General features: G+C 29.1%; 2 protein-coding genes across 3 annotated transcripts; one reads left to right on the top strand and one right to left on the bottom strand.

Moving 5' to 3' along the window:
• Positions 1-5,010: 5,010 nt before the first annotated feature.
• On the bottom strand, positions 5,011-10,484 carry LOC100159657 (polypeptide N-acetylgalactosaminyltransferase 5). Of its 2 annotated transcripts, none has more exons than XM_001946821.5 (9): positions 9,440-10,484; positions 9,159-9,366; positions 8,980-9,090; positions 8,737-8,914; positions 7,776-7,956; positions 5,998-6,137; positions 5,841-5,939; positions 5,643-5,777; positions 5,011-5,552 (listed from the first exon to the last, which is right to left on the bottom strand). In XM_001946821.5, the coding sequence occupies exons 1-9, from the start codon at positions 10,080-10,082 to the stop codon at positions 5,400-5,402; spliced, it is 1,848 nt and encodes a 615-aa protein (XP_001946856.2). In that variant the 5' UTR covers positions 10,083-10,484; the 3' UTR covers positions 5,011-5,399. The 2 variants fall into 2 exon arrangements, with proteins under 2 accessions (XP_001946856.2, XP_003247832.1); XM_003247784.4 differs by lacking the exon at positions 7,776-7,956 and adding an exon at positions 8,348-8,528 and having other exon boundaries at positions 9,440-10,480.
• A 677-nt stretch (positions 10,485-11,161) lies between these two features.
• ACYPI41887 (uncharacterized LOC100572529) lies at positions 11,162-14,047 on the top strand. Its single transcript, NM_001246082.2, is given in 5 exon segments — positions 11,162-11,476; positions 12,123-12,443; positions 13,420-13,595; positions 13,659-13,828; positions 13,893-14,047. Coding segments are annotated over 5 exon segments (831 nt in total). The 5' UTR covers positions 11,162-11,412; the 3' UTR covers positions 13,993-14,047.
• Positions 14,048-19,648: the final 5,601 nt, after the last annotated feature.

The raw sequence follows: 19,648 nt of genomic DNA, 5'->3' as shown, positions 1-19,648 counted from the left end.
CCACGGTATCGAATCCCCTTAAATATTATATTGATAACACAACACTCACACCAAAATTATAATAATAATATGTAGTTATCTACTATGCAGTATACACTCATACGTTTTTTTCGTAAATTTTAATTTCTGAAAATGGTGAAAAGTTGAGATGGTAGGTGTATAACGGCTGTACGTTTTGTTATGTAGCTGCTACCTCATATATTATAAGAGTATAATATTCTGATTGTTGGCGTGGGCGTTCACTAGCTGTTAATTAATTATTTTATAGTTTGAAAGGGATTTATGATTTTTCAGTAATATATTATTATGTAGGTACCTATCAGGAAACGTTAGTTACGCTATTTCAAGATGATAACATTTTATTCGAATCAATTAACGTCACTATCTATAAATACTCGTAATTAATCGTAATTAATCTGTATAGTAAAATGATAATAATTTTTATAACTGCACTAGTTATATAAATGTTGTCAATCCAAGTTTGAAGTTCATTTTATGATATTGTATAGGTCGTATTACTGCAGTGAATATTACACTGTACGCACACGTCTATAACAATACCTATATCATAATCTCTATACACCGCAGGTATGACACTGTATATTTAACATATACTTGTAATCTAAATTTTTTTTATTCTTTTATCGTGAGCCGGTTAACGGGGATTTAAGTCCGTCATCGCCAGGACGTATTCGAAGCGTATCGCGATACAATATTGGTATTTGGTTCTACCAGTGGGTGTATATAAGTGTATACATGCATGTTGTAATGTACCATAAGGTAGCATACGAAAGTTACTATTCCTGCCGATGACGCACGTGCGACGACGACCACACTTGGCTATATACTAAATAATATTATAATATAGGTACATGTTCAAGTTATATGGCGTAAGTATACGATATTTCAATAAAAGTACTAAACTACTGAGGAATCGTGGACATTCCTCTCCCCTACGATATATTTTTGATACGGACATTCCCCCCATTTTTTTTTTAAAGTTTACTATTTAATAATATTATTTTATTATTTAATATGAAATTATTATTTTGCATATTGTCTAATATTTTAAATATTTTCATAAATATAATAAACTATAGATGTATATTTTTAATCAACTGAACTACTTGAAATTTGAATCAAATTCAAAAGCAATTATTAAATTTTTAAATATCCAAACAGGTACAGTTTTAACAAAAAAAACAAATAATGTGTTTAGAAATAACAAAAGTAATCAAATGTTTTTTACAATATGTATCATTTTTATGTAGAAATTTTTAGCCATTATTATTTATATTTATATTTAATTTTACTTTTTTTTTAAATTTTTATTGTTTTAAGTATCTAGTTCAGTGGATCAAACATATACATTTATAATCTATTATATTTATGAAAATAAAAAAATGTTTGTATGTATATTTTATATTTTATTTAAAAAAAATAATAATATTGTATTACTATTGTATTATTAGTCAATAATAAACTAAAAAAATGGGGGGGGGGGGGAAATATATCGGTGGGAAAATGTCCATTTACCGTACTAAGTATTATTATAATACATTATTATTAGTATGTACCTACCAGCTACCTAGTAATAGAGTTGTAACAAAGATGTCGGTAATTTCTTATAGAAAAAATACATTATATCAATATTTAATTAAATTAATAAAATAGTCAATATACAGTTCCTCAACCATTAGGCAAATCATTCAACTACGTTGTCTGCAGGGTCCAGACACGTAACCAGAAAAATTTATTAAGTGGGCCGCTTCCTTCCCAAAATGTTTTATATTATAAAAAAGTAGTTATCAGCACGTCATTACTATAAATATTGAAATATAATATAACCTAATAATACTGTACTTTATAATTTTGTCAATAAGTTTAATTTTAAAAGTAGTATCAAATACATAAATATTAAATAATTAAATATATAAATAAAAATCAAATTCAAATACTTTTAATAATTATAATAATAACATCGAACAGTCAATAAAATCCAAATATCCAATACATACCTAGATCCAGATGTAATTTTTTAAATGACATACAATTAATATAATTAAAGGTCTAATGTAAAAAAGTATAGCCCCTTCACGATTCCGCCAAATGTTCACTGCAGTTTTACCGAATCGAAGCTAAGCTTAACACGGCGCGTTGAGTAGACAATTTAAAGTCATTCTATAATTGTTTTAAATAATGTACCTAGGTAGGTATCACATAATATTATTATAATATTATATTAATAATGCCAGTCACTTAGTCATTACTCATTAGTATAAGTTCGTAATCGACAATAAGTCGATAATAAGTAGTAATATGATTATAATATTATGTAGCATAATCCGGTGGCATCGCATAGTATACCTATACGAGGGGGAATTTAGGTGTCTATATCCCCCACCCCCGTCACCAAGAAATTTTACGAAAATGTATTAATATGTTCCAAACTTGGTAAGTGTTTTCGCCTTTAATAAAATATCAATAAAATACACACATGTTATCACCAGAATGGTATTAAAAAATAATTATTGTTCGCGGCACTTTTTTTTCGTATAATCATATTATGTAGGTACGGTGTTACACTGTCGGTGTACCGTATATTAAATTTATTGTTTCGACGGAAAAATACGATTATTTGTGAGTGAACAGTTTTGCTATCCACTACCTACCTACATAATATATTTTTTACTATTAGGATTTTGTCCTTCAATATTAATAATGGCCGAATCTGAGAGAAATTTTTTTTATTCTTTATAGACTATACTCAGTTCAGGGATAGAACGCGCCGATTCTATACATCCCTCCGCGTCACCATGGTATCGAAACCGGTTCCCCAAGGCAGGTTGTTGCGTGGGGGAACCAGTTTTGTCTCGGTTGTTGTTAAGTAGACGGCTAGTAGTTGCATAATATCCGGAATTTTACTATCCCCCCTCCCTATTTTTAAAATTACAATGTTTGTATATTTCATGTCCAAAATTTAAATATAATTTTAAAATCATAAGGTTTTATGATTTTGTTTAGTTATTACTTATTATATGAGGAGAAGGAAATATCTAACTATTAAAGAAATAGTATTCAATATTATTTTAAATACAAAATTTAATTTTATCACATTTAACAAAAAAAAATTAAAATACTGATGATTTAGCTACTTACTTAAAACAACTAATTATAGACAATAATATAAAGTTGCACCAATGGCTATGATGCGATTTGATTTATTTCTTGTGTACAAAATATAAGCTAATATAAATAATAAACAACACATAAAAATAATATTAAAATATTTATAAACGAAAAAAAAGGCATATAAAAAAAAATAATACACAACATACTTTGACTTTGTCTGTATAATATCTGATTGCACATAATGTTAATGGTTGGTAAAATAAAGTAATATTATCACATTTCATGAATGTGGAAACGTATCGTGTAAACAAATACGTAAATGGTAAAAATAAAATAAAATAATAATAATAATAATTATTAATTATAATTAAAAATAAACATATTGCTTTGGTCGACATCTCTTGGCATGTTTGTCACATTAATTACATGACAATACTTTTGAACGTATTAATAACAATAGTCAATATTATGTACTGATTTGAACGAGTGACATTCAATCAAAAAAGATACATAATAGCATTGATTACAAATACTAGTATTTATAATCAATGATAATAGACATACTTTCCTACACATTTACAATGACCAAGAGATGCCAAACAAATATATATATTATATTATATATATATATAAAAAAAAAAACATTGAACATAAAAATAAAACATAATATGACTTGGAAAATTAACTAATTGCATAATATACATAATAAATCTATTAAAATCTTAAAACAAGGTTATAATATACCGTAAAAAATATTATAATTTACTCAATTACTAAGTAATTTTCGATCACTTCTAAGTAATAGTTATTTCTTTCACCAAAATTTTCATAAAATAGAAGTTAATGTAGATTTTTTCAATAAAAATGTTTTACTTTCTTTGTCTATACTTTTAATTAGTTATTTTTAAACATATTTAAACAGAAATTTAACAGTGCTTTTGAAATGAACGAGTGATTTAGTTGAATTATTTTTGTTTTTCAAATGGTTGTATTATCGTTATACAAATATTCAAAATTTATCATTTGATATGGTAATTCAATGACACAAATTGAATTAGTACAAAAATAAATGCTTATTATATAAATTAGGATTAAAGATTTATATTTAAAAAAAATAAATAAAAGTGACGCATAAGACTTTTACCTAGACAGGATTTTTGTTAAAATTAAAATAAAAATAATTATTGAATTTATGCAAACTATTAAATTATAATTTATAACTGATCTTCAAACCCCCATACATTTTTTAATAACTAAAAATGGAATTTTGTTATTGCTTAAAAAGAAATATATACTATCTAAAAAAACATATAAGAAATTAATTTTTCATAATAAAAAAAGTTTTTCCTTATTTCATTAGACACGTAATAAAATAACTAGATCAGTCATCAGTTTTAAATTTACAATGAAGCTCACATATCCTATATGCAGGTATTTATATATGTATATGTATATATATATATTTACTGTATATACACACCCTCTTTAAAGGTAAATCATTTGAATAAAAAGTATGGATTTAACAAGTGGAAATCACTGAATCAACTAAATATTGTATACAATAATGACAACTTTTTTTTGTATTGTTAGTGTCCATTTTATCACATAATAATGAACATAACCGTACAATATTAATAGCATTTAAGGGTACCAAAATTAATATATTATATTCTCAACTCCATATGGGATATAATTTTGAGCATTAATGACTATATTGAATAAAAAGAAGAAAAACTAGTTATAATACAAAAATGAATGCAACATTTTGAATTTGTTTGTATAAAAAAAGAAAATCTGATGTAAATATCGGATACATAACATATTATGTATTTCAATTCTAAACCACACAATTATTTTTTTTATAAGGGAGAGAAATTATTTCATCATTTTTTTACTATACAAAATATAATATAATAATAATTATAACTTATATCATAATATATAAATATCACAAGTGTTTTCACTGAACCATTTTAATGTGTTAAAAATATTAGTGCAGTTTCATAAAGAGTGTAACGATTTGGGCAAGGATAAATAATCACCAAGTAGAAATTCTTATGATTCTATTATAAGTATTTTTAAACTGTCATGGATTTTATAAGTTATTTCTTATTTGTTCGGTAGTATAAAAGATTTTTTATTTCATTATATAAGTAGATTTTTTGTTCATACGAACTTATAAGTAAATATTTTGATCCCCAAAATGTATATATGTATATATAAACAATTAACACTTGATTAAAATAAAGAATAAAAATTAGATTACGTTATCTTGAGCTAGCTTGCCAGTGAAAGTTACTCTTCATTGTCCATTGTTGGCTACGTGAACCATCACATTCATTTAATATGGCAGCATACTGATCAGCAGACATTGAATGTTCTAGACATTGATCTGTAGTTTTATGTTTTATTGTCATTTCCTGAAAAGTGAATTATTGATTACTGATTAGCTAATTAACTACAAATTATTCTATTACATATCAATAATAAAGAGTATTTAATAAATTAACCTTTGAATCATAAACCCATGCTTGATTGCCTTCAAGACCATGGCATCTGATTAGACTAACGGGTCCAACAATGTTGGAAGCATCTAAACAATTATCATCGGACATAATTTGTGATCGTTTAGTATATGCAAAAACCTGTAAACATGTTTAAAGATTAATACATAATATTCAAAACATAAAATAAACTTATTGGTTTACTTGATTGCCACCAAGACCATGACAATAACTCATGCCAACTTTTTCACCACTTTTTCTTGACATTGTATCAAGGCACTGTTGGGAGTCAACATTTTTTATCTAAACAAATTAAAGTCATTATTAAACAGTGATCTACAATTAGTTTTTTTTTACTGACTTCTCCTAGATAATAGTAATCAAGTGGCATTTGAGATTCAGGGTAAATGTTTTCCAAGTACCAACGGAAAGACTTGCATTTTAACTTTTCTCTTAAAGCCAAACGTTCAGAAACATCTCCAACTTCAACATTAGATGCACCTGATTATAAAAAAATTAATACACGCTTTTAATTTATCAGCTATTATTTATTTTTAATAAATAATTAAAATTATTATACAAATGCAGATAACAATAATTGATTGACTATACCGTTATTCTGCGTTCTAACTTTCTAACAATGTGATCAATAAATATCATGCAAGTAAATAAAACTACAATCCATAAAACCATTATTTTATAAAGTGTACAACGTGCATTAAGAACTAGTTTTATCTAATATTATTTAATTTACCAGGTTTAGGAAAATTGGTTTCCCCAAAAAACTACTGTATGCAGACAATTGGCCCTGTGCGACATAATTTACACACGGATAATTGGTCCCCATCTAATTTATTTTACTGTGACATTTTTATTTTTTTCATGGCTGGTATTAAAACCAATTATTATTACCAATATAGACATACAGACGTGCAGTAAGAACTATTTGGCATCTAAAATATTCAGTCCACTGACAGGTTGAATAATTTTAATAATCAGGAATAAAATACATTATCAAAGGAAATATTGATTATGAAGAGTAGTCAGTATAGAATCTACCACTGAAGAATGTAGATCATGGTATATTTCAAAACAGTTATTTAAAAATAGTCTGTTATAATTTATAACCGATCAAAATGTGGATACACTGTTTGTTAGCGACACTAAGTGATATCTTAAGAGGACGCCTCACCCACATATGTTGTTTTCGTCTTACAAGTGCATAACACAAATTGTACGCTCAGTAGAACACGTGTAGCTCCGGTAGTTTAAAAATTTGAGTGAATTGACCTCTAATAAAATTTAAAGGTAAGACCATTACCCAGGCAATCTCATGGGCTTTTTATTAAATTTTAATTTTAAAATGATTTATGAATATTTTAATATAGTACATTTTTTGTACATCTTAAAATACTTTTAACTCACTTTAAAATTAAAATATAGTAAAAAGCTCATGAAATTGCCTAGATAATAATCTTACCTTTAAATTTTATAAGAGGTCGATTCACTCTAATTTATAAACTACCCGAGCTACACGTGGTCTGCTGAGCGTACAATTTGCTATGTTATGCACTTGTAAGGTGGAGACAGCATATGCGGGTGAGGCGTCCTCTTAATTTATATTTGTTAAATGTATTATGCTGCAAAAAATAAAAATCTTCAATAAAATGTATCACACAGAAAAAAAATATGGACTGGGGACCAAGACAGGGGCCAATTTTCCACATACTATGTTTTGATGTGGGAATCAATGATCCATTTACCTAATTTACCATATAAACTATAATATACTGTTAATCTAAGAAACTAATGAGTCAACTATAGGACAAAAATTGCAAGGACAAAAATATTCCAGTATCTTTAAACATGCATAATAATTTCAAATTCATAAACAAAATGGAGGTAGGATATATATATTATTAAAATAAACATTCAATAAAGAACATGTTGAAAAATAGTGATTAAAAAAAAAAAATCAAAAAAAATTTTGTGTTTCATGTTATGAAAAATAAAAAGATAAACATTCATAACTATGAGGTGTGCTAATGGTGTAGAGAAAAATATCACATTATCACAATAATACGTGTAGGTGTTTGTGTGCTTGAAATGTTTTCAATCACATAGGAGAAGATGGGGTACCTGGGTTTATGGCGTAGTAAAAATGTTTCCACTCATCCATCCAGACCTCAGCGAGGCGGGCATTGTTGTGGTTGACTATATGTGATGTGCCACCGGGAAAAGTGTAAGGTGTGGATTTGCGAAAAACATGACCAACATGTGAGCACGGCGATATTTCCAATGTGCCGCCACACATCCAAATCTATGAGTAATCATTTCAATAAAAATAATATTGAAAGAAAACTCTTGGTTCATGTTGTATATGAATAAAGATGTATGTATATAGACACACAAACACACACACATTGTCCATTTCCTATCCCTCTCTATCAATTGTAGCACACAAAAATCAACAAGTACAAGTGAGGACTGCACAAATTCATACAGAATGCATGGAGGACTGTGTAAACCTTTATCCTTATAATTTTTATATTTTGTATTAAATATTATATTTTTAAACTTAAATATTATAATATGAGAACAATAATATTTAAACCAGCAAGCAACATTAATTTGGTTAGATAGTTGTTTAATGTTAGTAAATTTTAGAAAAGCGGAACGAATTTTCACAGGCCACATATATTATCCTATACCTGGATTCATTGCATAATAGAAATCTCGCCATTCGTCCATCCAAACCTCAGCTACACGGGCTGCATTGTGCAACACAATTTTTGATACGCCTCCCGGAAATGAGTATGGCGACTTGTCACGAAATACGTGACCTACGTGTGAACATGGTATTATTTCCAGTGTGCCGCCACATTGCCACACCTAGAAATATCCATATCAACTACTTTTCCCCCACAACTAAATTTCTTTAAAAGAACATTTAATTTTTGTATTAAACCCAATTTTTAATTCAAATATCTGTATGGAAATTATTCATAATTTAATTGACATTTTACTTATTTTACTGAAATTAAATTTAAATATTTTATTTATTTCACTATTTCCAAGGATTGTGCTACACTATACTTACTCTGAAAGACATTTCAAGATTCTCACCACCCCATATATCCATTCCTTCATCGTATGACCCTAATTGATAGAAATAATCTTTATCTATAGAAAATAGTCCACCAGCCATCGTTGGAGTTCTTAATGGTGCTGTGCGATCTTGGTTTCGTCGTGTCATTTCTCTTTGAGGAACTCTGTACCTAAAATAAATATTAAAAGTATTTAATTAAACGAATTACCTACTCAAATTTATTGAAACACATACCACCTAAAATTCAGCTTCCAATTGAATCCACCCCATGTCATATCAGATGCGGTAACATATTCGAATGTGTCATCTGATATAACATCAATTACTGGACACACAACAGTTTTCCTAATAATAAAAATATTAGTTTAAATTTAATATATAATAAAAAATTATAAGTAGGTAGTTAAACATACCGGTTTAGTACAATTCTAGCTAAAAGTGGTTCAAGCCAACCATCAGCACATTCACAATGTGCATCCAAAAATGTTATCACTTGGCCTGTAACATGTTTAGCCCCAAGTAATCGAGCTCTTATCAGACCAGAACGTTTTTCTGTTCTCAGCACTTTAGTTTCTACAGGAAGAGTAGCAACATAGTCTTCCAATTTTTTTCCCAAAAAATCTGAAATTAAAAAATTAAATATATAGAGATGGCAGTCTTATTTTCAAGCATACATTTAGACAACTGAATTTACCTCTTTCACTAGCATCGTCTACCAACAAAATCTCTTTTAAGAGGGATCGAGGTGATCGATTGATGACACTCCATACAGTCCTCAAAAGAGTGGACCACGCTTCATTGTGGAACACAATTACTATTGAAGTGGTCGGCATCAATGTAGGATATTGTTTGCTTTTGCATTCTCCTTGTCTTATGTCTTGTAAAGATCGATTCAGTGAGATCATATCACTAGCTATTATATTAAACTGGTTCTCTTTGAATTTCTGTTTCATAAGTGCTTCTTGTTCAGGTTTCATTGTGACGCCGCGTCCTCCTTCGCCATGTTTACCGCGCTTTTCACGCACAGGAGGCATCGGCTTCCAGCGCATCAACAAGTGACTAGGATATGTGGTATCATCGCTGCGGTCGCTACCATGCTTGAAACGGTCAAGCATGTTGTCCTGCACTGGTCCCCATCCCATGCGAGGTGCTGCGGAGGCGTCAAAAAGATCATTGACACCACCGTCGGAATTCACGACAGAGTTGCTCTTCGCCTTGCAGTTGGGGCCAATGCAATCGGTATAGTACATGAGTACCACGATGTCAATGAAGATCCACAGCAGCGACGTGGCAATTATTATCTTGCAAGTATGCAGACGGAACTTGCTGCGAAACATGATGGCGGAACGAGTTGAAAAAGAGAGAAAGAGATCAAAAACTTTCCTGGTCTACCAGCGAACGAATAACACTATCATAACAGCTCTAGATCGTCTTGACCAGTGTCCGGAGGTGACGGTTGAACGCGACGGCAGAGTACCGCCAATGTCATGTATAATATGTGTATACGCGCGACGGACGTCTAAAGCGATATGTAAGTAGTAAGTTGCAATTGCCGCCGGTTCAGAATGGCATCGAAGTAAAAAATTCGTCTCGGACGATCACCGACGCTGTGATTCGTTTCAAAATTCACTGGGATGAGTGAATTTATTACTTTTCTATGGTAATAACTATTAGTGTAATATAGTAGTAGACGCAGACGGGAACACATCACCAAAAACCACTATCAGTGGTTTTGAAATATTATTATTATTATTATTATTATTATTGTGTACATAACGTAGGTTTTATAGGTTAGGTCCGTACGGTACTCTTTCGCCGTCGTTTGATCATACTTCAGCTTACTGCATAGATCTTATACTTAAACAGAGCCTGGTGGTAGTAGATGCGGTCAACATGGGTAGCGCTGAACGTGTTGTTTCACACTTCTGCGCATGTTCGTAGACGACACCACTTTGTGCAATTGTGCATAGTTAAAAACAAAAACCGTATGATATAATATACGAAATGTATTATCATATTATTTCATTATTAATATTCACGAATATTTCTTACAACTTACAAGTTTCAAACGAACTAAACGAAGTATTATGAATTTACTTAATACTAGTAATTTTTCTTGGTTTTGATTTCAACGTTATCGTAATATCGTTAAACTGCCTTTTAACTAAACAATAATACATCACTGTAACCGGTAACGCAGTTTGCCGTCCCCGGTTCAGTGTTCAAGATAGTATCTTTAATCGTGGTGTTCTACCAACCCCACCGGTCATGAATGCTTCGTCTTTTACATAATTTGTAGGTTAACCGAAACTGAATTGATAAGTGATAACACGACATAATAGTATTTAAATATTATCAGATTTTTATGCACGAGCCGTCAGTGCGTCGACTGTCGAGCCACGACTCACGAAGTCTAGCCTCTAGCGGACAGCACCTGCAGTCGAGTACTACAAAATATGACGATGTTCATTTTCCAAGTCGTGATAAAATAATTTAAAAAATAAAATCAAAGTTGAAAATTCTATACTTGTATAGTTCTTTGGTAATGTAGAAGTGCCAGACGCCAGTGAGACATAATTTCAATTTTATAATTGATAGAATGAAGTATTAACAATTTCAATAAACTTGTGGAATATAGAAATAAATTGTTATTTGTTTGAATCTTACATGATGAACGTTTACGATAGTGTTGTAAGAGGTACACAAGCTAGTCGGTTAATACTCATTGAAGGTGAGAACATTTACGCAATTTAACTATTCAAATTTACACATATACAATATACCTAACCTAACCAGTTAATATGTGATACTATACTAATTACTAGAACTAATATCAAATATTAATATATTTTTATACAATTAATTCTGTGAATCTATGTTGTACACATCTAAATTTATGTGGTACCATTGTATATTTCCTATATAACTAATTTTTTTTTTTTTGATAATCAATGATAATTCTTACCATATTTATGAGCTGATAAAATCAAAATTAATTATATTATTAATAAGTAATAGGTACTTATCCAACAATAATTAAAAATGTCAAATCGGTGTTGGTATGTAGCTGTAACCGTGTAAGACATTGTGTTTTAATTTATATAATAATTGTTTGGCACTTTTAATTTATAATAAAAACTAATTTACATTAAATATTGATATCAGTTATTTATACCATCTGTATTTTTAACTAAATCATCTTTTAGTTTATACTGAAACTGCTGATTTATGAATATTTCACTTGTTGCTAATTTTGTTATATGAATATATATATATTCTTAAACCTATATAATAACATATTACATAACATTTTAAAAATAAAATGTAATCATTTATTTCCATATCATTAATGGTTTTCTAACTTTGTTTTTTTGCAGATTCATTTTTAGCCAAAGGACAGTTTCTATTACATCTTATATCTGCTAATCGTAAATCTCACGACATCCATGTACTTTGTTATGAAAATTTAGTGTCCAAATATCAGACTTTATTTCCCTCCTTGTCTAATATCCAATACCATGATTGTATGATTAATATTTCGTCTTTAAATTTAAGTATGTATGAAACTGTTTCATGTATAGTTGAAAAATCAACAAGAAAAATAGTCATTTTGATTGATTCGTTATCTATGTATTTACTTTTAACTGGCTTCAGGAAAGTGTATAAAGAATTATTGGATATTACATCGTCAGATAAATGTAATTTATTATTTTTTGTACTCATTAGCAGGGCTCGTTACTTCATGCACTAAAAAATGCATAAATAAGCATGCATTCATGCACTAAAAATTGTCAAAATATGCATTAAAATATGCACTGAAAAGATCGAAAATATGCATTTATATGCTCTAACATTTTTAAATTATGCACTCAAAATATGCATTATGTAAAAAAATCATGAAAAAGTTTTAAAATAATAAGAATTAATCCATAAATTTAAAAAATTCAAATTCCTCCACAAAATTTTGCAAACGGCCCGCAACTGTTTGTTTTTCTTTCGGCATTGTTAAAATAAAATATGAATAATGTGTACTGTAGTAACCTACCTATACCTCACATGAAAATACTATAACAGGAAATAAACGCTTACAACTCATACGAGTAAACTCATCGGCGAGTGTAAGAAAACTATACTGTAGAGTGTAGCAATGTACAAAATTATAAATGCTGGTTGGTGAGAAGCTGCCACTTTATACGGTGGAGGATGGTAGTGGTAGCGATTACACTGTTTCCGCGATATTTCGTAAAACGCATAAAATCTAAATAAGTATGTAGGTACTAGGACATTAGGTAGTCACACGCTCACTGAATAAAAATAAATCAAAACACTATAATTTTGTAAACAGGAAAGTAAATAAGAAACAAGAAACATTTCAAATATTTGTCTAAAAAATATTTTTATGAAATAATATGCACTAATGACTGTAAAAAATTGACTATATGCCAAATATGCCTTTACACCCAAAACATGCAAAAACATGCACTATCAAACTTCATATTATTATTACTATTGTTATGAAACGGGATTTGCATCTCAGCTAGCATGTTTTCCTGTGTAGCAAAAAAAACATGCAGATGCATGAACTTACGAGCCCTGCTCATTAGTATTATGATATATATGTCTTGGTAACATGCTCATAAATAATATCTGATTTTTGCTATAATATGATTTTAGTTCCTAAAGTTGTTCAATTTGTGGTAGTGGTACACAAAGATGTAACAGAAGTTAATCAAATTGAACACCTGAAAAACATATGTAAGACACATGTAAATGTACAAAGTACTAACAATCCGTTATTTTTAAATCTAATATTAGAACATAAAAGATCAAATGGTAAATGTGTAGTTCAGGTAATTATAAAATGTTTACTTATATATTTTTATTTCTATAATTATCTTTTTTATTTTATTTAGAAATTAAAAGGCGAATTAAAATCTGATAGTACATTTAAACTAATAAATGACTTACCACCAATAAAAATTGAAGAGGATAAAGGCATACCAACAAATTTAGCTAGTTTTAAATTAGATTTACAAGACAGTGAGAAGAAAGCCAAGGATGAATTAATTTTACCATATACTCTGTATGTTAAATGCTTATGTACTTAAAATTGTATTTTAATCATTTATTATTTATTATTTTTTTAGAGTGCAAATTCCATCCAATACTGGTGGAATGATTCATTATGTTCCAGATGAAGCAGATGACTGGGATGAAGAAGATCCGGACGATGACTTAGAAATATAGTATTATATCATGTTATTTATATATTGTGTTATGTAAATAGAGTATGTACTATGCATTTTGTTTTGAAAATTTGTTATAATATTTTCATATTGTTTGAAAACAATTTTTTTCGTCAATTCATCAGTGAAAAAGATCTGAAATGTTTATAATGTGTTTCAAGAAAATCATTTAATAACGTTCTAAATTAATTCAATATAGTGGAACATCGGTATCTCAGTCTTAAGGGACCAAAAAAAAATTTGATGTATCAAAACTTTGAATTACCGAGGTAATTTAGATCTTATAATAATAGGATTAATATTTAATTAATAATAATTAAAAATAAAACTACAATAGAAATATTTTCTAATGCCTTTAAATAGTTCAAAAAGAGTTGAAATATTTCGAAATTTGTATGGATAACAGTACACAAACATTTAGTGAAAATTTCTTGTATCTACAGTGATTTTATTTTTAGTGAAAACATTTTCCTCAATAGTACCTATAGTAGTACAAGAATTAGGATTTAAGAACTTTTTATATGTTGATTACAAAGAAAATGTAAAATATATCAATACATAGGTATAAAACAGTAACACTAAGTATATAGCAGTATGTCAAATTAAATCTTATAATTATATATTTATGTAATTATATGTAGGTACGATAATAATTTAGATAAAGTATGATAATATGAGTTTTTATTAATGTCCAAAATATCTTCAAACTCCAAATTATTCAATATATCTTTTTCTACAGACATTAAAAAGCAATAAAAAAAAAGCATCTAAGTGGTCCTAAGTCATTAGAATAGATAATGAAGCACATGGACGATTTTTGATAATTTTTAATTTGCTAATCACTTGTTTACAATTAACCTAAGTTACTGATAGGGTTATTACATATTCCACGGTGGCATATAAATTAGAATAAGTAGGCATATGTAAATTAAGCGAATTAAGTAAACTAAAATCACAAGTCAGACAATTCTCTAGGGCATGTATAGCTTTTTCATCATGTATAGAACCAATAGTGTTCACATTCAGATTCAAAAAAAAAAAAAATGTTTTCATATCAATATTCTTAACACCAATAGGGTAAACTTGAATGAAAAGTATTGCAGCAAATACTTCAAAAATATCTATATAATATTAATAATAGGATAATACTTGAACAATAATATTTTTATACATTGAAAACGCCAGTGGCGGATCCAGGGCTTAATTTTGGGGGGGGGCAAAAGTACAAAAAGTTGCAAAATTGGCTAAACACAGTGTAGAACAAAGGAAAACTACGGTGTTAGGGGGGTGGCAAATGCTCCTTCCCCCCCCCCTGGATCCGCAACTGGAAAACGCAAGTGACTGAAAACAATGTTTCTTGTTACTCGAGAACTCCCTTTACAATATTTTTGTACGCCCGATGACGTCAAAGCATTACTTGTATCACAAGAGATGCTGACAGTAGTGATAAATATAAAAATTTAAATAATTTTTTTTTACAGAAATTAATATTTAACGGTATTGTAATTATTTAAAATACACAAAATTTAGTACCAACTGGTATTATATTTAAAATGTAATTTATTTTTCAAAAACAATAATGAAAATTGAATGCATATAATACAGAGTATTATGATTCATTGTAATTATAAAATAATTATGTATACTCACTTAGTTGACTAGTTAATTGAAACCTGAAATTTAGTATAATTTAGTTTTTACATAGGTATATAATATATTCCAACTTAAAATAGTAACATTATTTTTAGACATTGAAAACGCAAGTGACCGTAATATTGTTATATTAATTGTTGTTACTTGAGAACTTCCTTTACAATATTTTTGTATTGGGAATAGTGTTATGTTGAGTAATTTTTATTCACAGTTTTTTAATTAGTTTTAAATGAAATTAATATAGCAAATTATAATAAATCTTCAATTATTTGATCTTCAAAAAAATAAATATTTTACGTACTGGTTTATGTTACAAGACCTATTGCCCAAATTAAAAAATCAAATATAAAAGAAAAAAGAATATTGTTAGACCAGAAAAATAAAATAAATATCTTTCTAATAAATTCAGAAAAATTACTAATATAATAAAAATTTATCGCATTTCAACGGTTATAACTTTGGTTAAAAACATTTTTATCGACCTCAGAACCAATGATTCATTTCAGTAAGATACAGGGATAAATATTTGTAAAAAAAAATTGAGTTTTCTAAATTTAAAAATAGTCAATTAGACTGCCTAATGTTCACTTTCAGACCACTGTGGGTCGTCATCGCAGTATGCTATATTTTATTCACTATTCTGTGTTTATTTTTGAATATTTCCACCGTGTTTTTGTGATATATATGATAATACTGCCAATTGCCGAACGCTCAGTACATTTGTACTGATTCGTATTATTGACAAAATATTTTAGTCATACATCTTAAATTGAACAAAATATTTTGTTCTATGATGCTAGTGTACTACTCAGTGGTGTAGACAAGGGGGAGGGGGTCAGCCCCATTGGCTTTTTATTACTTTAGTAAAAAGTTTTGAGAGGGTGGGGTGCTTTCCAATTTTCCCCTCCTATGTCGTTTTTTTTTTATTCCTCCGCTTTCAGAAACCATGTCTACGCCACTGGTGCTACCTATGTCCTATACTAAGTTTAACTAGTAATAAACTTGTAAGCATTATTAGATTGTTTTTAGTATATTTTATACATTTTTTTTTACAAAACCGTAGCCCGCGGACCACTGTGCTGTAGAATAGTAGCACAGTGGCCCTGTCCGGGCCTGTATGGAAACGTAACAACTAACAATAACCCAACAGCAACATAATAATATTCGTTATAAAAACATGTATTAAATAGTTAAAGATTTGAATTTGAACAATGATAAACGATGGAAGCAGAGAGAGTAGTATTGTCCTCATAGCTTCCTCTGCTTTCGGTTATACAGGAAAAAAAAATGGTTAAAGAAATAAACATGTTATTGTGTTCACAGATGGTGGGCCTCATATTTAGATGGACCGCTTATTGAAGACCCCTGTCGGCTGCTTAGCCCAAAAAAATCCCTAATTACGCTACTGATGTACTATCACACATTCACACGCGTTGTTATCAATAGCATTGTATATATTATAATATTATATTTACATAATATAATCAATGCCAATGGGCACAATACATGGCGTGTAATTCATCAAGTTTTACCACAGGCCACAGCGTGATGTGTAAATAATGTGTACAGCATGGGACATTTTACGTTCATAATAATCAATTTTAGTATTTTACTGTTATTTTAAAAAACACAGAGTGAATTGACCTATTATAAAATTTAAAGGATAATTTTTTGTAAATTTAAAACAAATTATATAACTTCCTTCAAAATTAAAAATCAATAATAGCCTTCAAGATTGTCTTAGATAATAACAATAATCTTACCTTTAAATTGTATAATAGTTCAGTTCACTCTATAATTTTCAAAATAACAGAAAATGGATTATTGTGAACGTAAGATGTCTCTAATAGGAGCAATTTCAACTTTTGGTTTTGGGGGGGGGGGGGCTTAACACTCCTCTCCCACCTCAATTTGCGGCTATGTGTCTCATGTGGTATCTACGTTAGTTTATAAGATGTAGACAACACATGAGGGCAATTAATAACAATAGTATCTAGTATTCTAGACTCTAGTTAGTACTGTATACTGGTGTTAAGCCGTTAAGATCTATGAGCTAAGTCAATAGACAATAATTCGATACAATTTCGTTAAATATCGCATCTTGAAAACGAAGTCACTCGTTACTAGCCCGCCATGAGTTCCTGGTATACGGTGGACTCGATATGTGGAAATTTCGACGACTTTCGTTCGACGCGGTAACGGACGCTCACACTCCGATGAGACTGCCGCATGCAGTCCTGGTATTCAGAACGCGGCTTGTCCCGTGAATATTGTAATATCACTTCCGGCTGATAAATATTGTAATTCGTATCGATAACAATAACATTTCGTCGCCGGAACCGTAACAATAAAATTATCGCAGTTATGTAAAATATTATGAAATTATCGGATCTACAGGAAATAGGCGCACTTATTTTCGCTCGACGTCCGGCGATTGAAGTAGCCCCGCGGTTTTCTCAACCGACAGACACCGATCTGAGACCGCCAGTATTATGGGACACTGGTTGTTTCGTCGGTTGTTTGAGCGGAGCGCGTGCCAAACGCGACCGATACCTGTGTGGATATCGATATTTTTTAGGAGGACGACGTTCTGTCCGCATGTTTTTCTATGCAGTCCGTTGTACACGCGCGTAACATGTAACGCCGTGCCCGGTTGGTTTTTTACCGGTTATTTATAGTTTATTAGGTATTACAGAAAATTTAGATATTTTCGAATTTATCGAAGAGGGAACTAGGGAAGGACGAAGAGTTTTTTTTCATACTTTTATTTTACAATGATTAAAAATGATATAAATGCTTGAATAATTTTAAATAATTTTAAATTCATAATTATAACTCGTTTAAGATGAATGAAACATTATACCTATGACAAAAAACTCTTCAATCGAGAACACTTTGTTTTATTCTCCTCTGCAAATTCTATAATATTATGTAAATTTGCTATAATATAAAATTTTCATCATAAATAAGCTAAAGTAAGAATTAAGAACCCAAAGAGATTTGTTTTGTGTTTTAAAGATTAGGTTATATAATTTAATGTTATTATAATTTATAAGGCAGAGCCAACACTGCCCAACACGTATGGGTATGACGTTATTTTAAGGAGTTAAATATAGGCAATTTACTATTTACTAAGTAGGCAATCGGCAATGTGCTTCTAAATCCTAATGTGTAAACGCAATGATTGAAGTTCGTCAGGAAATTTATTTGAAAAGTATAAAACTACTTTCTTACATTTTGAAATTTATTTTTTTTCTTTCGTATTATTATTAAACATTTTAAAATTAAAAAATCTAATTTTGAAGAGTTTAAGAGTTTAATTTAAAAAAAAAGTTAAAAAGTAATTTTCAACTGGATGTTATGAAGAATTCAAATATGTTTTCGAAAATTATCCGATTACAAGGATAGTTGGTAACTTTTATAAGATGTCTACTTTGGTAGAAAACATACCAAGGATCAAATTCTGTATTCTGTGTTAAAAATTTACTAAGGTACCTATTGGTTTTAAATTAAAACAAAACAAGTTATTTAATTTTAATTTATTATCATAAACGTAACCATAATTTCTGATTAATGTTTAAAAAAAAATATGGAATTCATATGGAATCCATTTGAAAATATACAATTAATGATATTCGATTAGGTTAATACCTTGTTACGTCGTTATAAAGTTACTTTTTTTAACTAGAAACCTTTGAATAGAAATGTACAAACCTAGATAAATTCCATACAAAAAACCCCTAAACTTCTCTAAAAAATTTAAAAAAATATCCTCAAGGGTTTTCGTACACTTCCGTTTTTTGTATCAAAATAGACCTATAATTGTTCCAACGTATTGACTTGAGTTTTACTCTAATACAAATTTTGAAAACATATCAGAATTTATTATAGTCTTTTTTTTTTGCATTTTTTTTCCATTGAAATTTCTAAAAATACGATATTTTTTTGAAATTTTTTTTTTTAGAATATCAAATTAAAAAGTGGCTTGAGGGAACCGAAGTTAA

The sequence above is a fragment of the Acyrthosiphon pisum genome, chromosome A2, assembly GCF_005508785.2.
Source record: "Acyrthosiphon pisum isolate AL4f chromosome A2, pea_aphid_22Mar2018_4r6ur, whole genome shotgun sequence".
NCBI classification, from domain to species: Eukaryota; Metazoa; Arthropoda; class Insecta; order Hemiptera; family Aphididae; genus Acyrthosiphon; species Acyrthosiphon pisum.
Note: the sequence above shows the minus strand (reverse complement) of the source record. Positions and strands in the feature narration are given on the sequence as shown.

Coding starts and splice junctions, on each gene's coding strand:
- LOC100159657 (XM_001946821.5), bottom strand. CDS start 10,082: ATGTTTCGCAGCAAGTTCCGTCTGCATACTTGCAAGATAATAATTGCC. Junction 9,367..9,439: donor AGACGATGCTAGTGAAAGAG/GTAAATTCAGTT, acceptor TTTTAATTTCAG/ATTTTTTGGGAAAAAAATTG. Junction 5,553..5,642: donor CATGGGTTTATGATTCAAAG/GTTAATTTATTA, acceptor TTCACTTTTCAG/GAAATGACAATAAAACATAA.